Raw genomic sequence first — 26,081 nt, 5'->3', positions numbered from 1 at the left:
ACAAGCATTGGCCTCTTTTAGGACTTTTCATACAGCATTTATGAAAATTGCAGTTCAATTTTCATTAGGTATGTTAACATGCACAAATGTACGCTAATCTAACCGAATATTTGAGTTTAAATTCTGAAAATCTGTTTATATATCTTTTGCAGTTATATTTTCAGGTTTATTTGACAGGGACAATGCACATCAATAATACGTAAATGTACAATGTGCCAGAATTTTTGCATCTTTGCATCTGCAGTCCCTGGACTGATGGTAAAATTGTCACCCTAAAAATATAAATCAATTAATCAAAACATATCAAATACATATAAAAATTACACATCCTAAAAAATTAACATCCGTTTAAAAAATTATACTATACCTAGTACCAACAGATCAATACCAGCTCACTCAAAGACATACATTATCCAACAGTCAAACAAAATTACTAATCAATAATATCAATATGCAGGCAAAGAAAATTTAAACATACAGATAAGTAACAGTAGCAGTAATCATTCAATACTCAAACAAACAACCTCCTGTATGCACATTCGTAAAACATGCGCATGTATGCAAGATATTTTTGAATCTAAGAAAATAATCAGATTCAAGCATTTACTTGCTTCATTTTTTTTTTTCTATAGATCAGATTTTTTTCAAGTTTATGCCACCCTTCAAACCAATTGAAATTTAATTCAGATCAGTTGAGGTGTTTACATGAATCCTTTTAGTCTGACTGAACCATCAATATGATTACTAACAGATTAAACTAGCTATTTATTTGCAAAATGTATACTTAACTTATATCTGCCATTTTTAACACCTGATAATTTGCCAAAATTAAATTTGCCATTATGTGTGAATCAGCTAATTGCTCAAAATAACTGGTGTCATTACTATTACTGAAGTACAGCGCAGACACTCTTCTGGGTGTTATTAAGAGCCGCAATTAGGGGAAACTGCTTATAATTATACTGCTCAGCAGCACAGCCAGATTCAATGCGCTAAGGTTTTACAATGCTTCAGTGTTACGAGTAACCATCACAGCATCCCATGCTCCTCAATAAGATGTACCTAGAGCGAGAACTTCCTCAACTGGCCCTCGTGTGTTCAATTAGATGGCGATAGGCTTTCAGGAGTGATGACAATTTTAAATGAATTATTTCATCATTTCCCAGCTGCATTCTGTTAAGGTTCATTTGTGCAACCCTGAGCAATGTTAGACAAATGTCAGCTCTCTTAGAGTTGCAATGAATCTTAAGTAACGATAGATCTTTTCTTCCATGCTGGGATGTACATCCAGTTTATCAACAAAGAAAGACTGATTTGGTTGGAGATAAAATGAAGAAGTCTTGCATACATCACCAGAGAGAAGTCCAATTACGACTTGATTTTGATTGAATGTGCAGTTCAATTTAAATTTTTTTTAAGTAATTGAACTTAGAAAATAGAATAGGGTGAATTTCTATTCCAGGTTTTTTGTGATATCTAATAGGGTGATACATATTGACAGTATGTTTAGTAACTGTTCCAAAAAGAATGAAAAGTGCTTGAGCTGCCTGCTGTTGCTATGGTTACCATGGCAGGCAAAAGTGAATTTCTTTCTTTCTTTCTTTTTTTGCAAGTGCCTATTTACCAGATACATATGTGACTTGACGAACTTGGTGATGACTGAACTCAGGCAGAACAAATATGTGGTTCAATATGCCTTTTGAGCAAAAAGATGTTAGATCATCAGTGTTTGGGGGGGGGGGACTGCCAGAGACATTTATTTTATGGAGATGTTTTTTTATGTTCTGAGAAACATACATGATTATAATTCACAGCCCATCCTTGTGTAAGTTTTGGGATTTGTTGTTCATCCAGGAGATAAATATGATTCTTTAATTTCCATCTGCATAAAATTTTATGCATTAATGAGCTTCTCATATCACCAGCTGGATGTTACGAGTTGTATGCCAAAAATATGACATCAAACCACTTGAGGGTTTTATCATTTCAGTCAGATATCCCAAAACACACATATATCCACGCTTAGGAATCCATCATGCATGTAGCTAATATAAAATAGCGTGAATGTATTATCAGAAACAATGAGGCATGATACAAAACATATTACCTACAGATACAATACACTCAATTCAAATCCATTCTGCTCTGTTTGTTTCCATTCAGAAATGCCCATACAGCAACCTGTGCTATTTGGACACAATGACAACACACAAATCCATTACAATGAACACCACATGTCTACACCGTGATGCTACCGCAGCTAAATGAAGCTATTCAGAGCTCATAATCCTCGGATCAGGAGGTCTCAGGACTGTTTAACATTCATAGAGACATTCATTTCTTATTCACACATAGGAGATAATCCCATAGCCCCCTGATATCCAGCTGCAGCCCCAGTCATTCTACAAACATTAATGACCTTACTGAAACATGCCCATCTGTGCACTTACTCACATGCTAACGCTCATTTACTGGGACATGTTGACGATCCATATTAAATCTGTTGATAATTGCATAGAATTTTAATATTTTTTAATTCAAAATGGTATTTTTATGGGGGGTTTTAACTAGTGCATATTTTATGTACTTTATTTTGTAACAATAACTGTTATATCCAGATCAGATTAAAAGAAAATAATAATAATAATAAAAAAATCAAATAAAACAAATCACATTTTTTTTTCAAGAGAAACTGCAAATAACACAAGCAAATAATATATTAATTTATTATTTATTTATTTTTAATAAATTTTAACTATATCGTCCACCCCAGTTGTATACTTTGTACTGCTTGTGTTGTAGTTCAGATGGGTGTTTTAAAAGGTGAAAGTGACTGTAGAGCATTGGTATATTGTGAGTCATGATGAATATTTGCTTTGCACATTAACCTTGTGATGTCAAAGTCTGAGTGCATCTGCTTGCACACTCATTCTCTAGATTAATGATCGATTTCAGTTTTACACTCGACAGGACGGCACCTGAACACTAATAACGAGCTGCAGCAATGTTAATGAAGCTAATTATATTAACATTGTCTGACCGTCTCCTCACAGATTCCATACCATTATATCACTTGCCTTTGCGGATTGACAGCGATGAGTGGAGGACAAATTAGGCTACTTTGTTAATGCACAGTGCCGTGTCAGTATGCCGTTCAGCTATTATTAGTGTGTTCAGCCCTTAATGCATTTTAGATCTTTTAGAATTGTCCACCACTTAAGCCAAGGACACTCAGAATTAACAAAATGCCTACTGAGAGGACTGGTGTCAAATTGCAGTGTTTTTCATGAGATCATGACTTTGACATTGTGTTTGAGAGGTGATTACTAATGTTTTATTGTGAATGTTAGGTTGTCTCAAAGGAGATCCTTTAAAAAAAGTACAAAAAGCTTTGCCATCACAGAATAAATTATTTCTGAAAATATTAATATTTCACATTATTTGTGTTGTTACTGCATTTTTGTCTAAATAAATGCAGCCTTGGTGAGTGTAAGAGACTTCTTAAAAACACATGAAAACAAGATTTGCACATACATATAGTGGAGAGGCCTATATTTTAACCCCTTCTATCCAAAGAATGTGAAAAAACCAGAAGAACTGCATTAACAGCAAAGCATTTCATTAGACAAAAATTAGTCCCACTTCAGATAATGGGAGACTATATTTTTTAAATTGTAGTATAAAAGTCACAGCATAGATAGGTCAGAAAATAATCATAATATTAAAGTAGGCCTAATCAGTTTCACTCAAATACATTTAAAAGAAACAGCTATATAGCCTAGTTAACGTTCTCATATTTTATTTTAATTTTTTTTTTTAGGTAAAAGCTTAATTGGTAATAAGGAAACGTGCTTCCAGTGTAGCATTGTATTGTGTTGTATGAATTTGCAGATGAACAAATCTTATTAAAAGTTATAATCACACCGCACGGTAATTCTGCAGTGAATAAACAGCGCCATCCATTGGGAGTTAAAAGTATTGTCCCATAATTTAAATTGAAATTATTTATTTATATACATATCGGGATGATTCTTTAACTTTATATCACAGGTTCGATGTTTTATTAAAACAGATTTCATATGAAAGTCACAACTCTTGGAAACCCATACGTTATTCATTTATTTTTGCTACTTTCAAATGAATGTATATTTTATTGTTTTACGCTAGACCCAGTATTTCAATCTTAAAATATGAGAATATATAAAATAAACAAATATAAAAAGATATGAATTATTACGTTTAATTTTTTTCTTCATTTAATTTATTACTTTATCAAACTCTTTCTATCAAACAAAAGCTAAAGAAACACACAAACACATAATATTTACATGTGATATTATTCCTAATTTCCGCAATTAGTTTTGCTGCTAGTAACTGTATTCACTATGAATCCAGTTTACTAAAAGTTGTCAAAATAATATTTGGGCCTATGAGGTTCTGTTGAAGCCTGTAGCACATTTGAATCTCCTAGTTTCGAACTAAAATTAGGCCATTCCCGTTAGGAAATATGCTGTACACAAGTTTTTCAGATATGATACACTTTGGGTGTTGTGGGATGTCCATAATCATTGATAGTCATTTAAATGAATCCTCCAGTTAATCCTATGAAACGGCTGAGGCGGTGATAAAGCATCTAGTCATGTCAATCATTATTGGTCTGTGAAGTTCACACAGTACCTATTAAACTGCTAATGAGGCTAGGAAGCCCAATACAGCCTGTCTGGGACTGATAAGACAGAAATTCCCAGAGCGAGTTCTGCAACTCAAAGCCCCTGCGCAATAACATGGGTGGGCTGATTCAGTAGGGTCAACCTCACTTAACAGTTCAACTATTTGCACTATATAGAAATAGAATGAAGGTAATCTTGCAGAGCTTACAATGCCGTTATAATGTTTGCTTAGGGCTGGAATATACTGCATGAAATTTCAGAACACTAGGTATCACTTGCTGACTTTGTAAATTACTGAGAAAAACAGGACATCAAATCCTGAGGACTGAGGATCACACACTACCAGCATTTCAGGTGATTCTGGAAACAACACATTCCCACAGAAACGCATTGCTAGGAAACGCGTGGCAAATGAAAACAATATGTGCTCTAAAAGATATCAAACATGTTTGACTGGATGGAAACATAATCTGAACAGGGGGAAAAATAAAAAACTAGTCTAGTACAGTATAATGTTTTTTGTTAAACACTAAAATAAAATATATTTAATATATATATATTTCTCCACAACTGTCTTTTTCTTCTCACAAAATAACTTAATAAATCAATATTTCAAGTGTGTTTATTTATTTATTGCTTTATTGAGTAGGATAATGTACCGTCATCTGGCTATTATTGCTAAATAAACCCAAGCAGTCTGTCTTTATAATGTTGATAAATATGATGATAGTTTAATATTTCATGCGCCAGTCCACATCTAGTCCATATTCACATCAATATACTTTACAGCTTGGTCTCTAAGCACGTGACATCTTCTTTGGAGGATCCACATGCTCTGATTTTCTCAAACTCTTGGGAAATCTCAAGGAGAGTTTTGCCTTTTGTTTCAGGAAGGATGAAGAAGATATAGAGAGCGGCTATCAGACAAACGCAGGAGAAGAGTACAAAGCTCAGAGACTTCAGAGTGGCCTGCAGAAACATGGATGAGAAACGTGGCCTTTTGTTAAAGTGAGACGACAGTCTGCAGAGCAGCGAAAAGGTGTGCTGAAAGCCTGGTATTACACATTGTTCAAGACAAAGTCATATAGTAGGGCACACATTAAAGAATCATTCTGTGTTTTAGTTGGTCTCTTATGACAGTATAAAATAAAGAGAAGAGAAACTTTGAGGGATTCACAATACAGTCATGATCACTGGCTGTATATATGCTGGCAAAAGCTTCTACATGAAACATCTAATAGCAAAGACATTTACTGGGAACACACTCACTATATATTTTAACGTTAACCTCATTAAAGTTTAAAGCATTTGGTCATTCTGTGTCAAATCAACCAAATTTGAGAAACTTCACCGGCTCAAATTTTTCATTTTGTCAATATTTTTTTTCTGAAGAAAGCCAAAATACTATGGATGTTTAATGAGTAATTCACTATTTTGTAGAGGGGGGCCATCTAAGATTCAGAGCCAAGTTACAGGGTGGTAAAAATGACTTCAAAAAGATGACAGAATTATTATTTTATTTTTACATAGAGATTGGTAGGTCTATTAGTAAAATCTGTTTTATCTGACTTTAGCAATATTTCTTGCATTATATGTCAGTGGTGACAGTTTGCGTGCCTGTAACTCAAGATGTATCAATCGATAAATTAATGCCCTTTTAGATTTTGGGTTTAAACTGAACTTTCCTTTGGCATCTTCATCAAGGGCCTATATATGGTTCAATTTCAGAGATGTTTGAATCTCAATATGGCTCCAGGAGTAATTTTTTTAAACTATACATATTCAGTTGTTTAAAAACAAATGTGAGTCACTTTTCATACAGATGATATTTTTTTCTTTTATAGAGGAATGTCTGAAAAACAACGTTGAAACTAAATATATATCTTGTTTCCCTCTATCAAAACTGTTGCAATAAATATTATTTTTCCAATGTTTGGATGTCTGCAACTAGAAGAAGTATTAAAGATATCACAGTATGATTTAAGGTTCTGAATCTTAATCAACTTTTCTTGTTGGCCTATGTAGTTCAGTCCCATAGATATGGTTATCTCAGTGCGGCTCTATGTCAAGATTGTTGAATTTTACTCATTTTCATTGGCTGAAAACCAAATGTTTGAAAACCTTATTGTATTTGAAAAGGATTGTCTGAAGAATAATGAAGATGCCAAAAGAAAAGTTTGTTATCTTTAATACTTCTTGAGTTACAGCCATGTAAACTTTGCAGAATTTCTTCTTTTTTTTTTTTTTTTTTTTTTTTGCTAAAGTCAACCGATTTACTAATAGACCTACCAATCTCTATGCAAAAACAAAGTAATGATGGCACATCTTTCTAAAGTCATTTTTACCCCTCAGGTGAAAACTGCCATTTTGACCCACCTCTACAAAATAGTGGATTACTCCATAAATATACTTCCGTGACATTGAATATTTTGTCTTTCTTCACTAAATGTTTATCTTTCTTCAGAAAAAATATTGACAAAATCAAAATTTGAGCCAGCTAGGGACCAATGGTTGAGTTGACACGGAATCACCCACATGGTTTTTATGGTATTGGTATGGTGATGGACTTACAATAAGGAATGGGAAGATGAATCCAAGCATGGTGAATCCCAGCCAACGTATGAAGCCCATAAACACAAATGCAGCCGGGCGGTATGACTGGATGAAGATCTCATTGGCAAGTGATGGGGCTATTCCAGCTGTTCAGATCAAACTGGTTAGAGTTGTTGGCACTGGCTAGTCAGTTTCTAATCAATGTGGTATGTGCTTATCATAAGCAATATGAATGCTGTTGAATGCTGTTGCTTTGAACAAAGCAGCATGATTGAAAGAGCGATATTTATTATACAACAGGAAGTAAATATAGCAAAAATGATCACATTATTAAAATTCCACAGGCAAAAAAGTTCCTTTGTCTATTGTCAATAGTGTAGCAATGTATAAAACACAGCTCAAACAAAAGTCACTTTCAAACCAGACGGTTTGAAACTTTGATCTGTTGCAAATCTGCATGGAAAATTTTTCGCCCTCAATCGAAATTCCCCATCGCTTTGATTCCTATTGAAATTGACTGGATTTTGCCCACGAAAATTTGCCGAACTGTGCAATCACTGTTTAGATATAATATAGCTAATTACTTTATTTTGCACAACCAATGAAAGTAGTTTCAAACAAAGTAGAAAATCAACTGTCAAATCAATCAACAGAGATGCTACATTGCTAAATGAATCAATGTTTCTGAATGGAATGATTCAGTGTTTTAATCATTAACACTTGTTTAATTCCTGAATGATTTTGAATGGATCTGGGAGTGATGCAAACAAAAAAACAAAAAATCCCAGTGCTATTAGGGGCTAATCACACAGAAAAAAATGTGAGATTCGGGGCAGTGGAATGAAAAAAAGGTAAGGTGTGGAGATGCATTTTTTAAAAAGTTGAACTTCTTTTAACATGATTCTTTGTTTCTATAAAGGCATGTTGTGCATGAGAAGCTGCATATGCACGATGGTGAAATGGTCTTATACCACATGTTTACATAAGAAAACAATGAAAATTAAATTCAAAAAAGCATTTTGTGTGCACAGCCCCTTATATATGGTTATTGGTGCTTTTGGAATGCCATGTGACCAATCAGATTTGAGGATTGAAACTAAATGTTGTATAAATATTTAAATAGTTTACCTGGGCCTCCCCCATAGAAAATAAAGAACAGGAAAATGAGGATGACAGTGGTGTATGGAATCACAGAGCTGTAGTCCTGCAGACGAAACAGAGATAAGGTTCTAAAGTTCTGTTTTGATCGCTGTGAACTGTTAAATGATAGAGACTCACCTTTAGGTACAGGGTGACAGTGATTAATGCCATAATGGCCGACATTCCCCCAAATCCTCGCCACATCAAGGCTCTCCTCCCCACACTCTCAATAAACAGCACCTACACATGCACACAAACACAAATGCACACATGGGCCCCATAGATGATTCATGATGTTCCTCCATGACAAATGAACCCAGTCTGAGTTCAGATTACATGCTTTAATGTGTGCCTCTCTAGATCTTACACAGGTTATGGAGATGAGGACTTCTGATGCTCCTATGCCCAGAGTGACGTAACGGATCTTGTCCACTGGAATACCCGCTTCCAAAAAGACGTTGAAGGAGAAGACAGTGAGCTGTGAGCAAGAAGGGTAAAAGATCACAATATATAGTATACAGGTAAGGTATGTTTTGACAACACAATGACATAAGACACATTCCTATTAAGAAGCATTATTTGGTGTATTTAGGATAAATGCTAAATGATTTACAGCAGAGATGCCGCTGAACTGGATGCAGCTGTTTATGACCAGCACGGAAAGGACCTGCCAGTGCAGGTGCTTGTCTCTCAGCAGATCCAGCACACACTTGTTGTGCTCCTCTCCAATGACTGCCTGTTCTGCTAACATCTCCTCTATCTCCAATTTATAATCGCCCGGTCCCCACAGACACTGCAGTGCTGCCGATCAAAACGTGAATATGTGATTTAACACAAAAGACGTTTGCAATGACTTACAGAGGTTGATCAGGTAAATGGAATGCACCTTTTTTGCATTGTCGAGTGTTGCCTTTCTCTATCAGAATATATCGTGGAGCATCAGGGAAGAATGGCAAGATTGCCAGCTGGACCACACAAAAAAATGTTGGGATGCATAGAAGAATGTTCCAGCACTCTTCGCGGCCAAGAATTTCCCTGTGAATAAAATGAGAAACTTAGCTCAATTCAAAGAAATTTTGTGTATCAAAAGATTCCTTTCCTGAAGCCAGATCAATTAAGACAGATAAATCAAACATTAATGGTGGCATGAAATGAATATTCACCCTATCTACATTACTGGTCAAACGTTTGGAATAATTAGTTCTTTTAAAAATGGTTTTGAAATAAATCTCTTGTTCTACAAGGCTGCATTTATTTGATCAAAAAATACAGTAAACATTGCGGAATATTATACAAATAAACTATTTAATGTAATATATGTGATAGCAAAGGTGAATTTTCAGTCTTCAGTGTCACATGATCCTTCAGAAATCATTATAATATGCAGATTTGATGCTTATAAGTTGTTGTCAGTTATTTTTGGTGCTTGATTATTAATAATTATTCTTACTGTTATCAATGTTTTTGGTGCTTAATGTATTTGTGAAAATTTAAAATGACTAAAATATAACTTTTAAAATATAAATTTTCTTTGATGAAAAGTTAAAAGAACAGCATTTAATTAAAATATAAATATTTTGTAATACTATCACTTTGGTCAATTTAATATGTCCTTGCTGAGTAAAGTATTACTTTTTGAAATATCTTATACCCCAAATGTTTAAATTGTAGTGTATCACGTTTTCCACAAAAACATTAAGAACCTGTTTTCAACATTGATAATAATAGGAAATATTAATTATTAGACTTTTAAATAAGAGACTTTTGACTAAACTTTTGACTGCTGGTGTATTTATCAAAGCATGTTATTGATAATACTGTGAACATTTGATTAATAATGTGATCTTTTTCTCTTTTTTTTTTCTTAATTAAAGAACTCCGCTCTCGAGGTGAAAGACAGGCTTCTTCTGGGGCTGTATGTTGGACTTCTTCAGTCATTTGGTCTGCTTAAATCTGCCCTTTTCATATAATTGACTGCAAGCTTGATTCAGATGTCCAATTAATTCAGTGCCCAAGCTTTAATACTTAATTATTACCTGAGGCCAGCAAATTGTCCTAATAGTTTACCAAGTGACATAAAGGTAGTGACTGTGACTGTCACAAGGCCTCTGATTTTCTTCGGTGAAATCTCACCAAGGTAGATCGTATGTACATTCAAACCCAACCCTTTGAACAAAGAGCAAATCACATCTTATATATATATATATATATATAATTTATTTACAGTATACATACCTGATCCGAATCCAAATAAGAAGCGTGCTACAAGTATCAACTCAAATGAGTAAGTAGGTTTGCTAATGTACATAATTACTGTGGCCACAACTGCTATGGCACTGTTCAACAGCATAGCTCCTTTTCTGCAAGAAGAACATATACAGTAAATAAACATCCGTTCTTGTTGTGAAAACATTAAAAGGAAGACTAGGAAAAGCAGATGAGGATGGATGAGATTAACCTTCCCAGGTGACTGGTAAAGTATCTGACAGTAATGGAGCCAATGAGACCTCCTAAAGCATATAGAGCCACCACAGTAGACCAGATAAAGGTGATGGTCTTCTCTTCTGGAACATCCCCATAGTGATACGTCCAGCTGCTGTTAATAAAGCTCTGAATGTACTGTGGGGAAACAGATAACAGATTGGAGACAAATCATCATCGATTGATTCATAGATTGTATATGAAACTGAACTCATATTTAAATGGCCTTCTGGGAATACTTTATTTTACAGTGTCCTTGTTACACGTTACATGTATACTTACTATAGTAACAGTAACAGTAAATTCTGCATAATTACAATGAACTAAACCAAACCCTACACTCTTAAGGTTCTTTATTGGCTTCTATGATTCCATGAAGAACATTTAACATCTACTGAACCTTTCGATTGTACAAAAGCTTATTTGTAGTAGAAAAAGTTTCTTTAGATTATTAAAATATTCTTCACACTTGAAAAAATTAAGTTATCTCAAAGCTCTTTGGGAATCACAAACAGTTCCTCTATGGCATCGCTGTGAAAACCCTCCTTTTGGAAACTTGATTTTTAAGAATGTACATGGTGTTACATATATGTGTAATTAAACTGTAACAAAGACCCCTTAAATAACATAACCTCCATTCTTAATGTAATAACAGGAAAAGAGCGCACTGGAGATGGAGAGCTTATTGCTACGAGATGAAATCCATTTTGAAAAGATCCTCCCAGTCCCAGCACAACGATCAAGATAAGTGCTTTCCCACCAACCTGGAATTACAGACATGCTGTTCATTTACTACATGTGCAACATTTCAAGTCAATACTTTTGATATTTCACATTAAACTACAAAACAGAGCACAGAGGGGGTTTCTCTTGCTCCAGAATGATACAGAGCCGTATTTTGAGTAAATGAGTAAAGCTTGGTTAAGAATTGAACTCTGCACTTGTTTTAAAGATATAAAGAAAATAAATTGATTATTTTACAGAGACATATTATACTTTTTTTAACATTATGCTTATTTTGTTGAAACATAATGAGGCAATAATTCTTTAATTCTTCTATAATAATATATTGCCAATATATTGAAATAACATGTTCCTACCAGTTCCTGCAACACACTCTTCATGTTTTTCTTCTTGTATCTTCTTGTGTCCATGAAGCACCACTGCTTCTCTCCAATAAATACTGTGCCATCTCTGTTAGACATTTTGATTAATTTTTGACACCGGAATGACTCGTCACATTTTGTCTCCTAAAAGTTTGCTATCTATTTATATATCTGTTTGCATTTGTCCAGTTTAAAAAATAGTTTTATTTTAAATGCTTTATTTATACTATCATTTTGTGTAAACACATTTGATAAAAAATACATTTAAATTTAATAAAAAAAAACCTGATTAAAATAAAATTAATATAGATGGAAAGAAAAAATAAAATAAAAAAACTGTTAAAAAAATTAAGTACTGTATTGAATAGATAATAGTTAGATAATAGTATTCATTTTTCACAGTTTGAATTGGGTATATATATATATATATATATATATATATATATATATATATATATAAATATACAATATATATATATATATATATATATACTGTATATGTGTGACCCTGGAGCACAAAACCAGTCTTAAGTCGCTGGGGTATATTTGTAGCAATAGCCAAAAATACATTGCATGAGTCAAAATTATAGATTTTTCTTTTATGCCAAAAATCACTAGGATATTAAGTAAACATCATGTTCCATTAAGATATTTAGTTAATGTCCTATTGTAAATATATAAAAACTTAATTTTTGACTAGTAATATGCTAAGAGCTTCATTTGGACAACTTTAAAGGCGATTTTCTCAATATTTAGATTTTTTTTGCACCCTCAAATTTTAGATTTTCAAATAGATATTGTCTCTATATCTTATCAAACCATACATTAATGGAAAGCTTATTTATCCAGATTTATTCATGCTTCTCAATTTTGTAAAATTGACCCTTATGACTGGTTTTGTGGTCCAGGGTCACATATACATACATACATTATATATATATATATATATATATATATATATATATATATATATATATATGTCTTATAAATTTTAGTATGGTCATATTTGCGGTGGCATCTGAAAAATTGAAAATCGTTGTGGGTGCAATATAACATACAACCAGATGGGGGCGTGTTATTATTTTTGTTACGTTGTTTGATTTTGATAGACTGTCTTTTCCCCGCGTCGTTGTCTCGAGCAAGAGGAAGTGAATTTACACATTTTTTTTGTTTAGATTTCTCCGTAGTCATCGTTGTCACTGGTTTATCATTATCACTCCCCGCCGAAAATAATAACCTAGTCTCCAGTACTTCTCTAGATCTCTTTTAACTCCGCAAATATGCCTTTGGAAAACCTGGAGGAAGAGGGTTTACCTAAAAACCCCAATCTGAGAATAGCTCAGCTGAAGTTTTTACTGACTCTGGATGATCACAGACAGGATGCTAAAGTGAAGAGCGAGCTGATGGACGCCGTCAAACTCAACAGTGAGTTCATTCACTCACACACACACATACGCTGCTCGTTTATCAGATAAATGTCAACGTTTCTGTACTACTGCGATATATTCAGCTGTTTCATGCCCAAGCTTTGTAATTTCCTTGCCTCTTTGGGGTTTAGTTAGCTGACAGCTAAAGCTAAAGCTAGTAGCACATTAGCTGCTAATGTTTTTGGTTGTTTTCATGCAATTAACTACACATTTCGTCTTCTGGCACTTTTGAATGTCCATTGTTAGTTTTCTTAATTACTTTATTATGATATAGGGTTAAACAGGGGCCGTTGTCACACAGTTTACGTTTAGTTTTTGTACTGTAATTACAAAAATTAGCCTATTACAAAAATATTTTTAATCAACGTAATTTAAATCGGTACGTAACATTTGTGAAGGCAGTAATCTCCAGTAGTATGTATTCACACGTAGTCACAAAGGAAACCTTGCATACATTTATAACATTTAAAACTTGTGAGAATTTGCCCCAAAAAACCTGTGCCTATCTTGTTGTGTCATCAGCCATCCGTAGTGTATGTACTTATCAGATCACTGTTTCTCTCATATCTAATCATACTGTAATGATGTTGTGATTGTGTTTTGTAGACATGGCCCCGTACTATGAAGCCCTGTGTAAAGAGCTGAAATGGCAGGTGGACACGGATCTGCTGAGTAAGATGAAGAAAGCAAATGAGGATGAACTGAAAAGGCTGGATGATGTTTTGGAAGATGCTGAGAAGAACCAGGGAGAGAGTGAGATCAGAGATGCAATGATGGCCAAAGCTGAATATCTCATACGCATCGGTGACAAGGTGTGAATTCAATCCATACATTCGCAGTCATGCTAAATTGTAAACCATGTGTCGATATGCTCACCAAGACTGCATTTATTTGTTAAAATTACAGTAAAACAGTCATATTGTGTAATACGTCTATTTTAATATATTTGCAAGACGTTTTGTTTCTGTGATGCAAAGCTGAATTTTCAATATCATTACTCAGTTTAATATGCTGATTTGGTGCTCAAAAAATATTTCTTATCAATGCTCAAAACAGTTCATATTTATAATGCTTAGTATTTTTATGAAAACAATGAAACGGGTTTCTTTGATGTATAGAAAAATTTCAAAAGAACAGCATTTATTTGATGCTATTAAAATGTCAATTTTGATTAATTTCATGCTTCCTGAATTAATGGTGCTATATATTTTTAAGTTTGGTAATACATCTATATATTTTATTTTCTGCTTTTTATCTTTTCAGCTTCTTACACATATTTAATCCTTATATCCATTGATAATATTTCTATCTTTCATTTAGGAAGGGGCCCTGACCGCCTTCAGGAAGACCTACGACAAGACTGTTGCTCTTGGTCATCGCTTAGATATTGTTTTTTACCTGCTGAGGATTGGCCTATTTTATATGGACAATGACCTCATCACCCGCAACACCGAGAAAGCCAAAAGGTACAGTATAGAGTACAGATTTATTTAACAAATGCATCGCACCCTCGAATGCTGGCCTGACACTTGAACTGTGCATGTATGAACAGCTTGATTGAAGAAGGTGGTGACTGGGACCGGAGGAACCGTCTGAAGGTTTATCAGGGCCTCTACTGCGTGGCCATTCGGGATTTCAAGCAGGCAGCAGAGCTCTTTCTGGATACGGTCTCCACATTCACCTCGTATGAGCTTATGGACTACAAGACGTTTGTTACGTACACTGTGTATGTGTGTATGATCGCACTCAAGAGGCCCGACCTGAGAGAGAAGGTGAGATGCTTTTCAAAGGTTTGATGTAAGATGGAAAGCAATTCATTTTTTTATTCAAAAGTGGCAGTAAAGATAATAATGCAAAAGATAAGATTTTAATTAATTGCTGTACATTCTATTAATCAAAGAATCCTAAAAAAGCTTTTAAAAACTATCCTTTTCATTTAAAAAATTAGATAGAGATCAATAGAATTAAATAATCATTGTTAATGCCATATTTTTAGACCAGTCATTGGAAAGCACAATGAACCAGGAATCTAATAATAACTAAAAATCGTAATAACTAACCTAACGCAAGAAATGATGAAATCTCGTCTTCTCTCAGGTAATTAAGGGTGCTGAGATCTTGGAAGTGTTGCACAGTTTACCTGCTGTCCGTCAGTACCTCTTCTCGCTCTACGAGTGCCGTTATTCTGTATTCTTTCAGTCATTAGGTAAGTGAAATATTGGCGGAGCAGGTTTTCAAGAACAATTGAGGAAAATGTTATTGCTTAACTAGCCACGCTCTATTTTAAGATTAATGTTGTAAGCGGTGTTATTTATTTGTAATGTTTATTGAAAGTGCTTCTCCAAGTCTGCTCTTCTGTTATTAAAATGTTTTGGTCAGAGGTTCCCTCTGTTTCTCTTCTGTAGCCCGAGTGGAACAGGAGATGAAGCAAGACTGGTTATTTGCTCCTCATTACCGTTACTATGTTCGAGAGATGCGCATCCTGGCCTACAGCCAGCTCCTGGAATCCTACCGCTCTCTCACACTGGGATACATGGCCGAAGCGTTTGGAGTCAGCACAGAGTTCATCGACCAGTACGCTCCCTTGTATATATAAACAACCATGTTAATGTTCATTATTTCTATGCTCACTTTGGTCTTTTTCTGTCCCAAGGGAGTTGTCGCGATTCATCGCCGCAGGACGTTTACATTGCAAGATTGACAAAGTCAATGAGATCGTGGAAACCAACAGGTGAGGACCTTAATGTTTGTGTGGACTAGGTATTCAAATCTCTTGGAGCTATAGTTAGCTAAATGTATTTCTTGTCTTTTTTTCCCCCCACAGACCTGATAGTAAGAACTGGCAGTACCAGGAAACCATAAAGAAGGGCGATCTCCTGCTGAACAGAGTGCAGAAGCTGTCCAGAGTAATCAACATGTAATCCAGCATATGACGTTTGATCGATACGCGTCTTTTCTTGTGAACATGGCTTTTGTTTTATGTACAGAATATAATAAAGCTGAAGTGGAGGAAACATTGTCTTTGGTGTGTGAGAGCAAATGGAAAAAACACCCGAGGCTGACACATTTTTCTTATAAATAACTGTATAAATTATTTTTTATATTTACAGAAACTTGTTACAAAACAAATATACTATACAATCTTTCCTTAAATTAAGTAAATCTACCCTACTGTCTTTGTTCATGAATTACATAGCAGCCAACACACAAAAGTCCAGCTGATCAAATGATTTTTGAATATGTATACAAAAAAAAAAAAGGAAAAAAACAACCAAAATATACACACACTTGTACATAATTTTATATGTAGAGGCTTCTTCCCCAAAAAGCAAACTGCGTTTATCATCTTCGATTCACATTCCAGATCTGTGGTGTTTAATCAAACATCTCCACAAAGCTTTCATCATCTGAAAACAGTGGAGTTACAATTTCAAGGTAAACAGTACATTTATCTGCCTGAAACATTGGTTGAAATCAACTTAGCCACAAAAATATCTATCCCTCTTGTTTTGAAAATTTCTAATATCAAAAGTAGTCATAAAAGAATACAAGGGACCGATAAGAAGCTTTTCTCCTGTCAAGTAAGTGTTACTCCTCTGCCATGCATTTCATCAATCAAGAGTTACCGCTCTACTTGAAGGGGAAAAGGGCGACTTGTGAGATTTCTAGGCAGGTTTAGTTTCTAAACCCTTAATAACATTCAAGTACTGTGAAAAGAAGAATACATGAAATAAAAAAGCTCTGCCTTAACAACAGTCGATGAGAAACTAATTCAGGCACTTTCTCTTTTTGTTTATTTTTTTTAGCGTTAAAAGCAAATGAATAAGAAATTAAAAAGCAACAGCAATTGTATCCAATTACGTTTGGCAACAGTGGTGCACATTTTGCACTGTACAACTGTTTTGTTCCCTCACCCAGTTAGAAAAGTCCTACAAAATACATCAGCCAGCCAGAAATCTTTTGCACAGTTAAACGGGCCATTTTGATCACATTCTCTGACCTCTTGGTTCGAGACGAGGGAAAAGAAGCACTACTGACAACTAGAAAACAACATGGCATACGGTGGATGATTTCCCACTACTGTGGCAACAATCAATCTGGGGGAACTCAGCGTGCGACTAACAAGAAGCTGTGTTCGGATTGAGTGGCATATTGCATTATCGGCTTGGCAGTGAACCACTTCTAATAATCTTAGAATGTTTCCATTTACTAAATAAATAATAATGATCTCAATTGTACCAAAAATCGTTTACGAAAATGCCTGTGCAAAAATACATCTCCATATGTACAATTCTTTAACAAAATATGTTTTCTGAAATAGGGATACTTCAATATTTGAATTCGGTTTCGTGTACGAAAAAGCCGAAGGAGAAAAATATACAAGAAAAAAAAAACATGCTCTACTTCTCAGCAACCATTGCGAACTGACATCAGTGGAGTTCAGTCATTTACAGGAGTTTTAAAGAGAAGCCCCAACTCCACCTCAAGATCTCTTTTGAAGATTAATGAGCCAAATAAGGATCTACTACCTTTACGTTAACAGACCCACAATGAAAATGAGATTTAAATCAGAATGTCTAGCTACTAACCCCTTTAGGGTCACAAAGAACAAAAGCGTGTGTGGGATCAAAGCAGGAACGTTCAGTCGCAGTATAAGGTAGTGGTTATTTGATGAGATGGTGCTGGCCAGACTACTGTTTATGACTCTCACAGTATTGAGAGTCGTGTAGATGTCTACTCCATTTGCTGAGATGATAGTGTCTCTGTAATGTTGGTCTATGGCCAGCTAGCCACGAGCCCCTTTCTGAGATTGAAACGGCACATAACGATACCATGCCTAAGGCATCTTCACCAGGAAACTCTCCTACAATCATTTGAACGAGACTGCAGATTTTAGTACATTAAGATTTCAGCACATGCTTCTTTAGTGCTACGAAGGGTAACTGGAGGTGAAAGTCACCTGCCTTATCTCATTTTGCTCCAACAGGAGCAATTTTTGCATGTGCTCACTGAATCAGGTTCACTGAATCAAGCCCTTAATGTACCTAAAAGATCTGTGTTGTCCAAGGCATGGTTTTTAAAAGGATTACAGTGTTTTCTGGAGCTTCAAGAGACAACTGTTGCTCAGGATTCAGTAAAGACATGCTACTAGCATGTCAAAAAACAAAACCAAAAAAAAACTAGTGCTTTAGCTAATGCAAGGTGTTGAGTTTGATTTGGGGTTGGATTTTTCTTTTAGCTTCTCTGAAATAAGTCTGAAGTTAAAAAAAAAATCCCCTTGAAATAAAACAAATCCAAATGAAAACTTTTCAAAAATAATGGAAAATGGTAAACGATAAATATTTTGTTCTGTTTGCTATACATATGCTAACCTGTAAACAAAATGTCGTCTAAAAAATGTCTAGTTTGCATAATCTTTAAGTTTAGGTTGCTCATGTTGAAACTCCACTCCTGTCATGTCTATCTGCAGTGAGTGTAGCTCAATCTAATATAGCCTTCCAGTGAGAGATCATGTGTATGACTAACATAAGTTGACTGTGTGTCTACTTTAGGGATGTTCATCTCCTGTACACTTCCTCCAAGGCTGAGTAGGATTTCAGTTTCCAGTATGTCCAGTATGTTCTCGTATGTCCACACCTTCAAGCTAATATACCGAAGAATATCGGTAAAGCAACTCATCTTGTTCACATCGTACATCCCTCATATGCTTGGTAGTGTTGGCGAGGCTACGCACCAGCCCAAATCTGTACCTTCCGACCCCAGCGCAAGTGCTCAGGCTGGGCAGCTCATTCTCTACGCAGCAGGCTTTGTACCCAACGGTGCATTGTATAGATTCATAATAACCTCCGACAGGAGAACTATATCTCTCTGGCTTATTATCCTATCCCCGGAGAGTGCCCCTGCATGGCTTTGGGAGGAAATCCTCACGAAGGACATCAATGGGCCACCCAGTGTGCATTCCACCCTGAGGATTGTGGGAAGAGTAAGAGAAAAAGAAGGCCTCGTGCAGAGTGGCATGAGGGGGCTGAGGGAGCTCTGGGTCCAGCCTACTGCTCAGCACGCTCAGAGCCTCCACACCTGTGTCAGGGACGAGCCTTTGGCTGTGGGAAACACACACACACACACACACACACACACACACACACACACACAAGTACGGAAATGTAATGTCTAAGAGGAAAGAGAAGATATTACATTCTAAACTAAAACGAGGAAGGAAAACAAACTAACCTGATGTATGAGTGAACTGTTAGGGAGCCCTGGTGGTCCAGGTATAGAGCGAGCGTGCTTGCTGTGGATGTTGTTGATTGATGGAGATTTGGCCATTTTGGGCCTGCCAGGACCTTGTCCTCCTCCCCCTCCTGCTCCTGATGCGGTCAAAGTCATTACAAAATTTGAAATAGAGACAGCACTTTGGAATCAACGAATGGCATGTAATAATTAAGTCTACAAGTGAATTTGGGTTTATAGTGTTTTAGGACTTTATGTAACAATGCAGACACAGAAAAAAAGTCAGCCTGACACTTCTGTATACTCTCTGTTCAGTTTTGAAGTAAACTTTGAAGAGTGAAGTGTAAAAAAGAAAACTTTAATAGAAACTAAACTGAAATTAAACAATGAAACCTAAAATAAAAAAAGCAATCAAAGTAAAACTGAAATAACACGGAAACTGGATTAATACTAAAATGAAGTAAAATAGAAACTGGATCAAAACTAAACCAAGATGAAACAGAATTGATAATAATGTGAAATGACAGAAACCAGATCACAACTAAACTGAAATAGAATACAAATGGAAACTAGATTATTAATAAAATGACATTAGACACAATGACAAAATGGACTGAAGCTAAAATTAGAAATTTAGATTGAGACTAAACTGAAATGAAACAGAGCAAAATTCAATTAACTGAAATTAAATAGAAAATGGATAAATACTAAAAAAGCATTAGACAGTCTGGTTTAAAACTAAAAATAAACTGGATCAAAGAAATTAATTTGAATCTAAAACTGGAACATAATGGGATTAAAACTAAACTGAGATTAAACCGAACGCAAATTTAATATACCTGGAAAAAACAGAAACTAGATTAATGCTAAAATGAACTGAAAAAGAAACTTGATCAAAAATAAAGATGAAACAGAAATGGGATTGATACTAATGTGAAATGACATAGAAACCAGATCAAAACTACACTGAGATTAAATATAATGGGAGTAAAACTAAACTGAAATCAAACAGAAACCAAATTAAATCTAACTGGAATGAAACAGGAACTGGACTAATACTTAAATCACATTATACATAAATCTGGATGAAAACTTCAAAGTAAACAGAAACTGTATTAAACAAACTCGTTTGTATCCTAAATGTACAAAAAAACAACAACAACCCTACACCGAATGAAAACTAAATTGAAATGAAATAGAAACTGCATTTAATACTCAACTGAAATGAAATAAAACCGAATTTCTGGATTCTGGATTAATACTAAAATGACATTAAAAGTATGGATTAGAACTAAAGTGAAATTAAACAAACTGGACTGAAACCAAAATAGGATTAAACGGAAACCAGATTAAAACTAACTGAAATGAAAACAATAATAAAAACAAGGTTTATGCACCTGTGCTGTTGAGGCTACTAGAGCCAGGTGAGCCCTTCCTCCTTTTGGCTTCCAGACGTGCATCTGCGTGATGATCGCTGCTCTGGTGAACAAATGGCCCGAGGGAGAGGGTGGAGTCGCTGCTGTTCATCACTACACTCATGCGTTTAATGGACTCAGCCGGGCTGCCTGAGGGAGGGCCACGTCCTGTCGAGTCCTGCTTCAAGCTCAAAGAGTTGGCCCTGCCTGGGGTGCAGTTTACCCCCAAGCTGTAAACCCCGCTGTTGGATGACGACAACGTTGATGACGATGAAGATGAAGAGGGGGTGGATGCGAGCGAGGTGTGGTAGGCGCTGCCAAGGCTGCCCGAGTTTACCGTACAGTTCTTCTTAAAAGATGAGGAAGAATCAGAGGTGTAAGTGTTATGAGTGGCAAGCAGGGAACTGTTTTTCCGCTTCTTGCCGGAACTGAGACTACCACTGATGCTAGTACTGCTATTAGTACTGCCCTTGACGATAGAGTTACTTAGGCTGGAGGATGGCTCCCGAGCCTTAAAGGACTTTGTACCAGATCGGGATTTAAGGGGTCGGTTGGAGCCCAACGAGGGTAGCGAGGACGAGTGGGCTGAAGGCATCTGGGGTGATGAGGCTGACACTTGTCTAGAAGCTCCACTGTAGGCGGGCTGCTCAGCGGCGGAGGCTTGTGGAGAAGAGCGGGCGTTCAGGGTGGTGCCATATGACAGGACTGGCTTGCTATCATAAGGCGGTGGTGAGGACAAGCTGAGAAACCCTGCAGAAATGGAGGATGAGGAAGAATGGGAGTTTGTGCTTGTCCGGTGAGAGGTTGTCGGTGTTGCTGCTGAGTTCTCCAAGACCAGAGGGATTTTCCTACAAAGTAAATGCAAGAAATCATAATAAGGATTGTGTTTAATGGAGAAATGGAGAAGTGGGAAGGGTCTCAAAACACTTACTTCCACATTTGTGAGTTGACATGCTTGTCCAACATGGTGGTGAGTGCACACCGTACTTGATCCCAGCGCCGGTCGAACGCGTAGCAACCTCTACCGTACAATCGACTTCCGAAAGTGCAGAACTGATGAGAGATGGAACAAGAACAGCACATTGGTGCTTGGTACTGAACATTTTCAGATCAAGGTTAACTCAAACCTACTTTAAAGAGGGTGGCTCGACACAAAATTGGATTCAAATGAGGCCCTGAATATTCATTTAAACTTGTTTTAAAACAGCTTAGTGGTTCAAAATGTAAGTAACTTTCTAAACAGGCACTTCAGTTTGAGAAAACCAGTACTTCAAAAAAAAACTAAAAAAAAAAACCCACTCCCTAATACTTTAAGATAACAAGGTTTCTTTTACTTACAGCAGCTGGTCGTGGGTGGTAACCTGAATAATGGCAGTCCAGTTTCTCTGTGGCCTCCTCTCTCTCCTCATTCTCCCCCTCGTCACTGGAGAGGCGGCTGGTCTCGGTGCTGACAGGGGCCTTGTGAGAATGGTGGGCCTGGTCGTGGGCCATGGCTGGGTCTCCTCCACTGTGAGAGTTACTGCTGTTGAGTCTGAAGACACAGAAGAGCACCCTAACATTTGCCTTCGTTGTCAACAACCCGAACAAAAAACAACTGGAGGTCTATAGCAAATTTGGCTAATCAATCAAAAGGAAGCCGAAAAAATAGTGGGGCAGGAGGAAGCAACTCACCGTGGAAGCCCAGAATTATGAGGTTTGGGTTTGCTGTGGGGCAAAGGCTTGGTGGCATCGGCAGTGCCATTGCCATGGGAGACCGGGTGAGGGTCTTGTGAGATGCGGGAGGGGGGAGGGTGAGGGTCCCTGAGAGGGGGTGCTGGGTGTGAAGGGTCCAACCTGAACTGTAACTCCTTGTCCCGCGCTTTGCTCTTGTGCTCAGCAAGCAGCGTGTCAAAGCGTTGCCGCCGCCCGAGCACTGCCCTCCTCTGGCTTATGGAATGTGTCTGTGGATAAATTTGGGGAGGGGGTGTAACAGTTCAGTCAAACAATTAAATGTTTGGTTCATATATTCAGGAATTTGAACATTAGGGAGGTCATAGGTATGAAAAATGCACTGATGACCATATTGATATCAGCCAAGATCATTCTGTTTAGGAAGATATTTTAAAATAAAATAAGTCTGGGATAATACTTGAACTTTTTTAGGCTATTAGGACAAAAAAAAACTATATAATAGTTGAGCTAATTATTTTTGCTATTAATATTAATTACATATTACATTAGGACAATCTCATAAAAATCTCATACACACACACACACACATATATATATGCGTGTGTGTGTGTGTATATATATATATATTTATACATACACTGTATATATGAGTAAGGATGGGAAAATGTATATGTATATATATATATATAATTGTATTAATGCTATAATGGTATATTATTTTCAATAATGTGTTCAAAAATAAATTAAAACATCTGAGCTTACTATTTTTGTTATATTATATAAAAGTATAAAATCTAGGCTTGTTTTGCCAGGTTTTAAGTTGGATTTAAAAAGTCTGACTGAAAGTCTGACACTTGAAGCGTTATTGTGAATGATTTTTGGTTTGTGAATGATTGATATGATTTGTGAATGACTGGTAATAACAAAAATAAGAACTGCCTATTTGTATGGGCCAAAATGTCCAAAATGCATTCCTAATTCCAACTCAAAACATATTTCAAAGTGTAGAAGGTGTCATACCTTGCATGTTAAGGATCTTGTGCATGGCTTACGTGCTGTCATATCCATAACCCCACAATGGATATCTGGATTAAACTCTCGCTCTGATTTAAGGGGGAAAAAAAAACATAGCGGAACACACAAGTAAAAAAAAAAAAAGGTTATAGAAAATTGTTTTTGTCTGTGTTTTTTGTCTTTGACATAAATATACAATAGCAGCAGAGAATATAAACATTCACCTTGTCTCTTGTACAAGGGTCTTCTGCCACTGGCACTGCTGCTGTCCTGTTTCTTGTCTTGGGACGAGAGGTGGCCCTTTCCATTGGGGATCTGACCAGGGGCCAGCTGTGGAGCCTTTGGTATAGAGGGGAAGTTAAGGCCTGACTTCAAGTGAGAGGTGCTCACAGTATTGGTGGAAGAGGAGGAGGAAGTGGAAGAGGAGGGGGGCGCGTGAGGGAGTTTGGGTGAAGATTCCACCTTCAGATGGACCTTGTCTACTTTGACTGCAGGGATTGGGCTGGGAGGCAGAGAAATAAAGAGTCTTATATTGTACCAAAGGTGGGTGTGCTTCAAATTACATATTTTGTGTTATGCAAGAATGGGCTGCTTATAACGAAATTTACCCATTAAATTCACTTACACGCCATCAAAACACACATACACACCTCTCGTCTTGTGGCACTCTATAGGGGAAGTGAGGCTTCCGGTGAGGCAGCTTCTCTTTGGTTGATTTGAAGATTTTAGTGGGGGCGCTGCTGTTTGCACTGGAGGGGCGTGTAAGTGTGCTTCCACTAACAGTGGAACCGACTCCACCCCCAAGGCTGCCCTTATTTCGAGAGTTTGCAAACGCAGAAGAGGCGCTATAGCTGGATGGGGGCTTGCTGCTGCAGCTGTGTCTTCTCTCTGAGGGTTAAGAAATGTACAAGATTTTACTCTTTGAATGCATTTTTATTCAGATTTTTTTTCATTCACTGGTAGTGTTTTTTTTCTTTTCTTTTTTTTAGTTGAGTTTAATATTTTAAGGCTGCCAGAGTTGATATATTTTACCATTTAAAAAAAATTAAAATAAACTATGTACAATTTCTTAAGTCAAGCATTATTTAATTCTTTAATTTTACTTTAAAGTTATTTGCGTTTTTACATTTTAGTTACTTCTGGAGCATTAAAGATTTACATTTAGTTGCAGTTTTTGCCCAGATAACAATGACAACTGATTGTAGAGTGCTCTTTCTCAGAGTGTAACACAAATGAAAAACATTTTTTGAGTTTCAAAAAATAAATAAAAGCAAAGGACAAACAAATGCTTAACTTCTGGGTTTTGACAAAGAGTTTTGGACTAAAGAAATCTTCATTTGTCTTTGCACTTTGTCCAAGACATCTATTTTAATGGGTAGCACATAGAGACACTCTCCTCTTCTAAATACACACATTTGTTTTCTCTCTGTCGTAATTACAAGACACAAATGTGCATGAGCATTTACTCAAAAGAGTGAACCGCTGTGCTGCGCTAACAAACGTTCTGGTCTCTCCATACTTGCCTGTCAACAACACACACACACACACACAGTCCTGCGGCTCTGGCCCAGCATTTGTCACTAAGCCCTCCAGCAATCCAGAGGCAAACACAAGCACGCGCGCGCACACACACACACACACACACACACACACACACACGCACACACACACACACACACAAAAACAGTCTAGTCTTACGTCTGGCCTGTGTTTATCTGTGCTGATAAAGCGAAAAAATCTAATAAAAATAAAAGGACACCATGAAGAAATGCTTGACTTATTTATTTCTCACAGACGCTTGTGGCTATTTGCTGGGATGTGAGAAAGTGAGCCAGCAGCAATTTGAGTAACCAAAGGTGCAATCGACAAAGCCCCTTTACACCACTACAATCCGCAGTATCATTCTGCCCCATGTTGAAAAAGCAATCTGGGATTGTTGTAAGGAAACTGTACACCAAATACTGCAACCTGACAAATAACCACAGGGAACTACCAACATAAAACAAGAGCCTCGCGCAAAAGAAGGACGATCAGTGTGGACAATGGCTCAGTGTAGAAATGTACAATTTTGCACTTTTTTCTAAAATGGAGAACAAATCAAGAAGCCGGCAGTCCTTCAAACCTTCCTGTATTTCTAATATAGTCAACAAAAATTCATTATCGATTTAAGATCTTTTGCAACCATTTACATTTTGTAAAAGAGCTTGTTATAATTGCAAGTTTAAATGTCAATTTCAGCAATAAACTTCAAATACTTCATAGAGCGGGAAACATAACTATCAGTCCACTGGAGCACTGTGAAAAGGAGCACAGTCTTTTCTATATACAAGTATATAGCAGTCTAATCAACTGAGGTGCAGTGTGACTGCACAA

The 26,081-nt window shown here is 36.4% G+C and overlaps 3 protein-coding genes across 3 annotated transcripts in view; 1 reads left to right on the top strand and 2 right to left on the bottom strand.

Annotated features, from left to right (window-relative positions):
* Window positions 1-5,453: 5,453 nt before the first annotated feature.
* Window positions 5,454-12,049, bottom strand: LOC306856623 (solute carrier family 2, facilitated glucose transporter member 9-like; the record flags this gene model as incomplete). The annotated part of the gene is made up of 12 exons (XM_079395978.1): window positions 5,454-5,639; window positions 7,242-7,369; window positions 8,352-8,427; window positions 8,502-8,603; window positions 8,731-8,841; window positions 8,977-9,164; window positions 9,250-9,398; window positions 10,400-10,529; window positions 10,599-10,723; window positions 10,822-10,982; window positions 11,513-11,608; window positions 11,945-12,049. The coding sequence occupies 12 exons, from the start codon at window positions 12,047-12,049 to the stop codon at window positions 5,454-5,456; spliced, it is 1,557 nt and encodes a 518-aa protein (XP_079252104.1).
* A 1,032-nt stretch (window positions 12,050-13,081) lies between these two features.
* On the top strand, window positions 13,082-16,624 carry LOC306856836 (26S proteasome non-ATPase regulatory subunit 6). Its single transcript, XM_079396324.1, has 8 exons — window positions 13,082-13,375; window positions 13,984-14,189; window positions 14,698-14,843; window positions 14,930-15,149; window positions 15,475-15,583; window positions 15,783-15,951; window positions 16,031-16,108; window positions 16,202-16,624. Exons 1-8 carry the CDS (start codon window positions 13,231-13,233, stop codon window positions 16,296-16,298), a joined length of 1,170 nt encoding a protein of 389 aa, XP_079252450.1. The 5' UTR covers window positions 13,082-13,230; the 3' UTR covers window positions 16,299-16,624.
* The window catches only part of atxn7 (ataxin 7), a 34,625-nt gene continuing 24,995 nt past the window's right edge, over window positions 16,452-26,081 (bottom strand). Inside the window, exons 6-14 of the mRNA XM_079396323.1 lie at window positions 24,359-24,596; window positions 23,933-24,210; window positions 23,715-23,797; window positions 22,695-22,963; window positions 22,362-22,554; window positions 21,955-22,076; window positions 21,006-21,871; window positions 19,609-19,745; window positions 16,452-19,478 (exon numbers count right to left, since the gene is read on the bottom strand). Of these exons, the coding sequence (XP_079252449.1) occupies window positions 19,461-19,478; window positions 19,609-19,745; window positions 21,006-21,871; window positions 21,955-22,076; window positions 22,362-22,554; window positions 22,695-22,963; window positions 23,715-23,797; window positions 23,933-24,210; window positions 24,359-24,596 (2,204 nt within the window). The 3' untranslated portion in view covers window positions 16,452-19,460. The remainder of the gene's footprint in view (window positions 19,479-19,608; window positions 19,746-21,005; window positions 21,872-21,954; window positions 22,077-22,361; window positions 22,555-22,694; window positions 22,964-23,714; window positions 23,798-23,932; window positions 24,211-24,358; window positions 24,597-26,081) is intronic.

Source organism: Barbus barbus (assembly GCF_936440315.1).
Source record: "Barbus barbus genome assembly, chromosome: 37".
Lineage (NCBI taxonomy): Eukaryota > Metazoa > Chordata > Actinopteri > Cypriniformes > Cyprinidae > Barbus > Barbus barbus.
This window is presented reverse-complemented; position numbering and strand designations above follow the sequence as displayed.

Coding starts and splice junctions, on each gene's coding strand:
- LOC306856836 (XM_079396324.1), top strand. CDS start 13,231: ATGCCTTTGGAAAACCTGGAGGAAGAGGGTTTACCTAAAAACCCCAAT. Junction 14,190..14,697: donor TCATACGCATCGGTGACAAG/GTGTGAATTCAA, acceptor TCTTTCATTTAG/GAAGGGGCCCTGACCGCCTT. Junction 16,109..16,201: donor GAGATCGTGGAAACCAACAG/GTGAGGACCTTA, acceptor TTCCCCCCACAG/ACCTGATAGTAAGAACTGGC.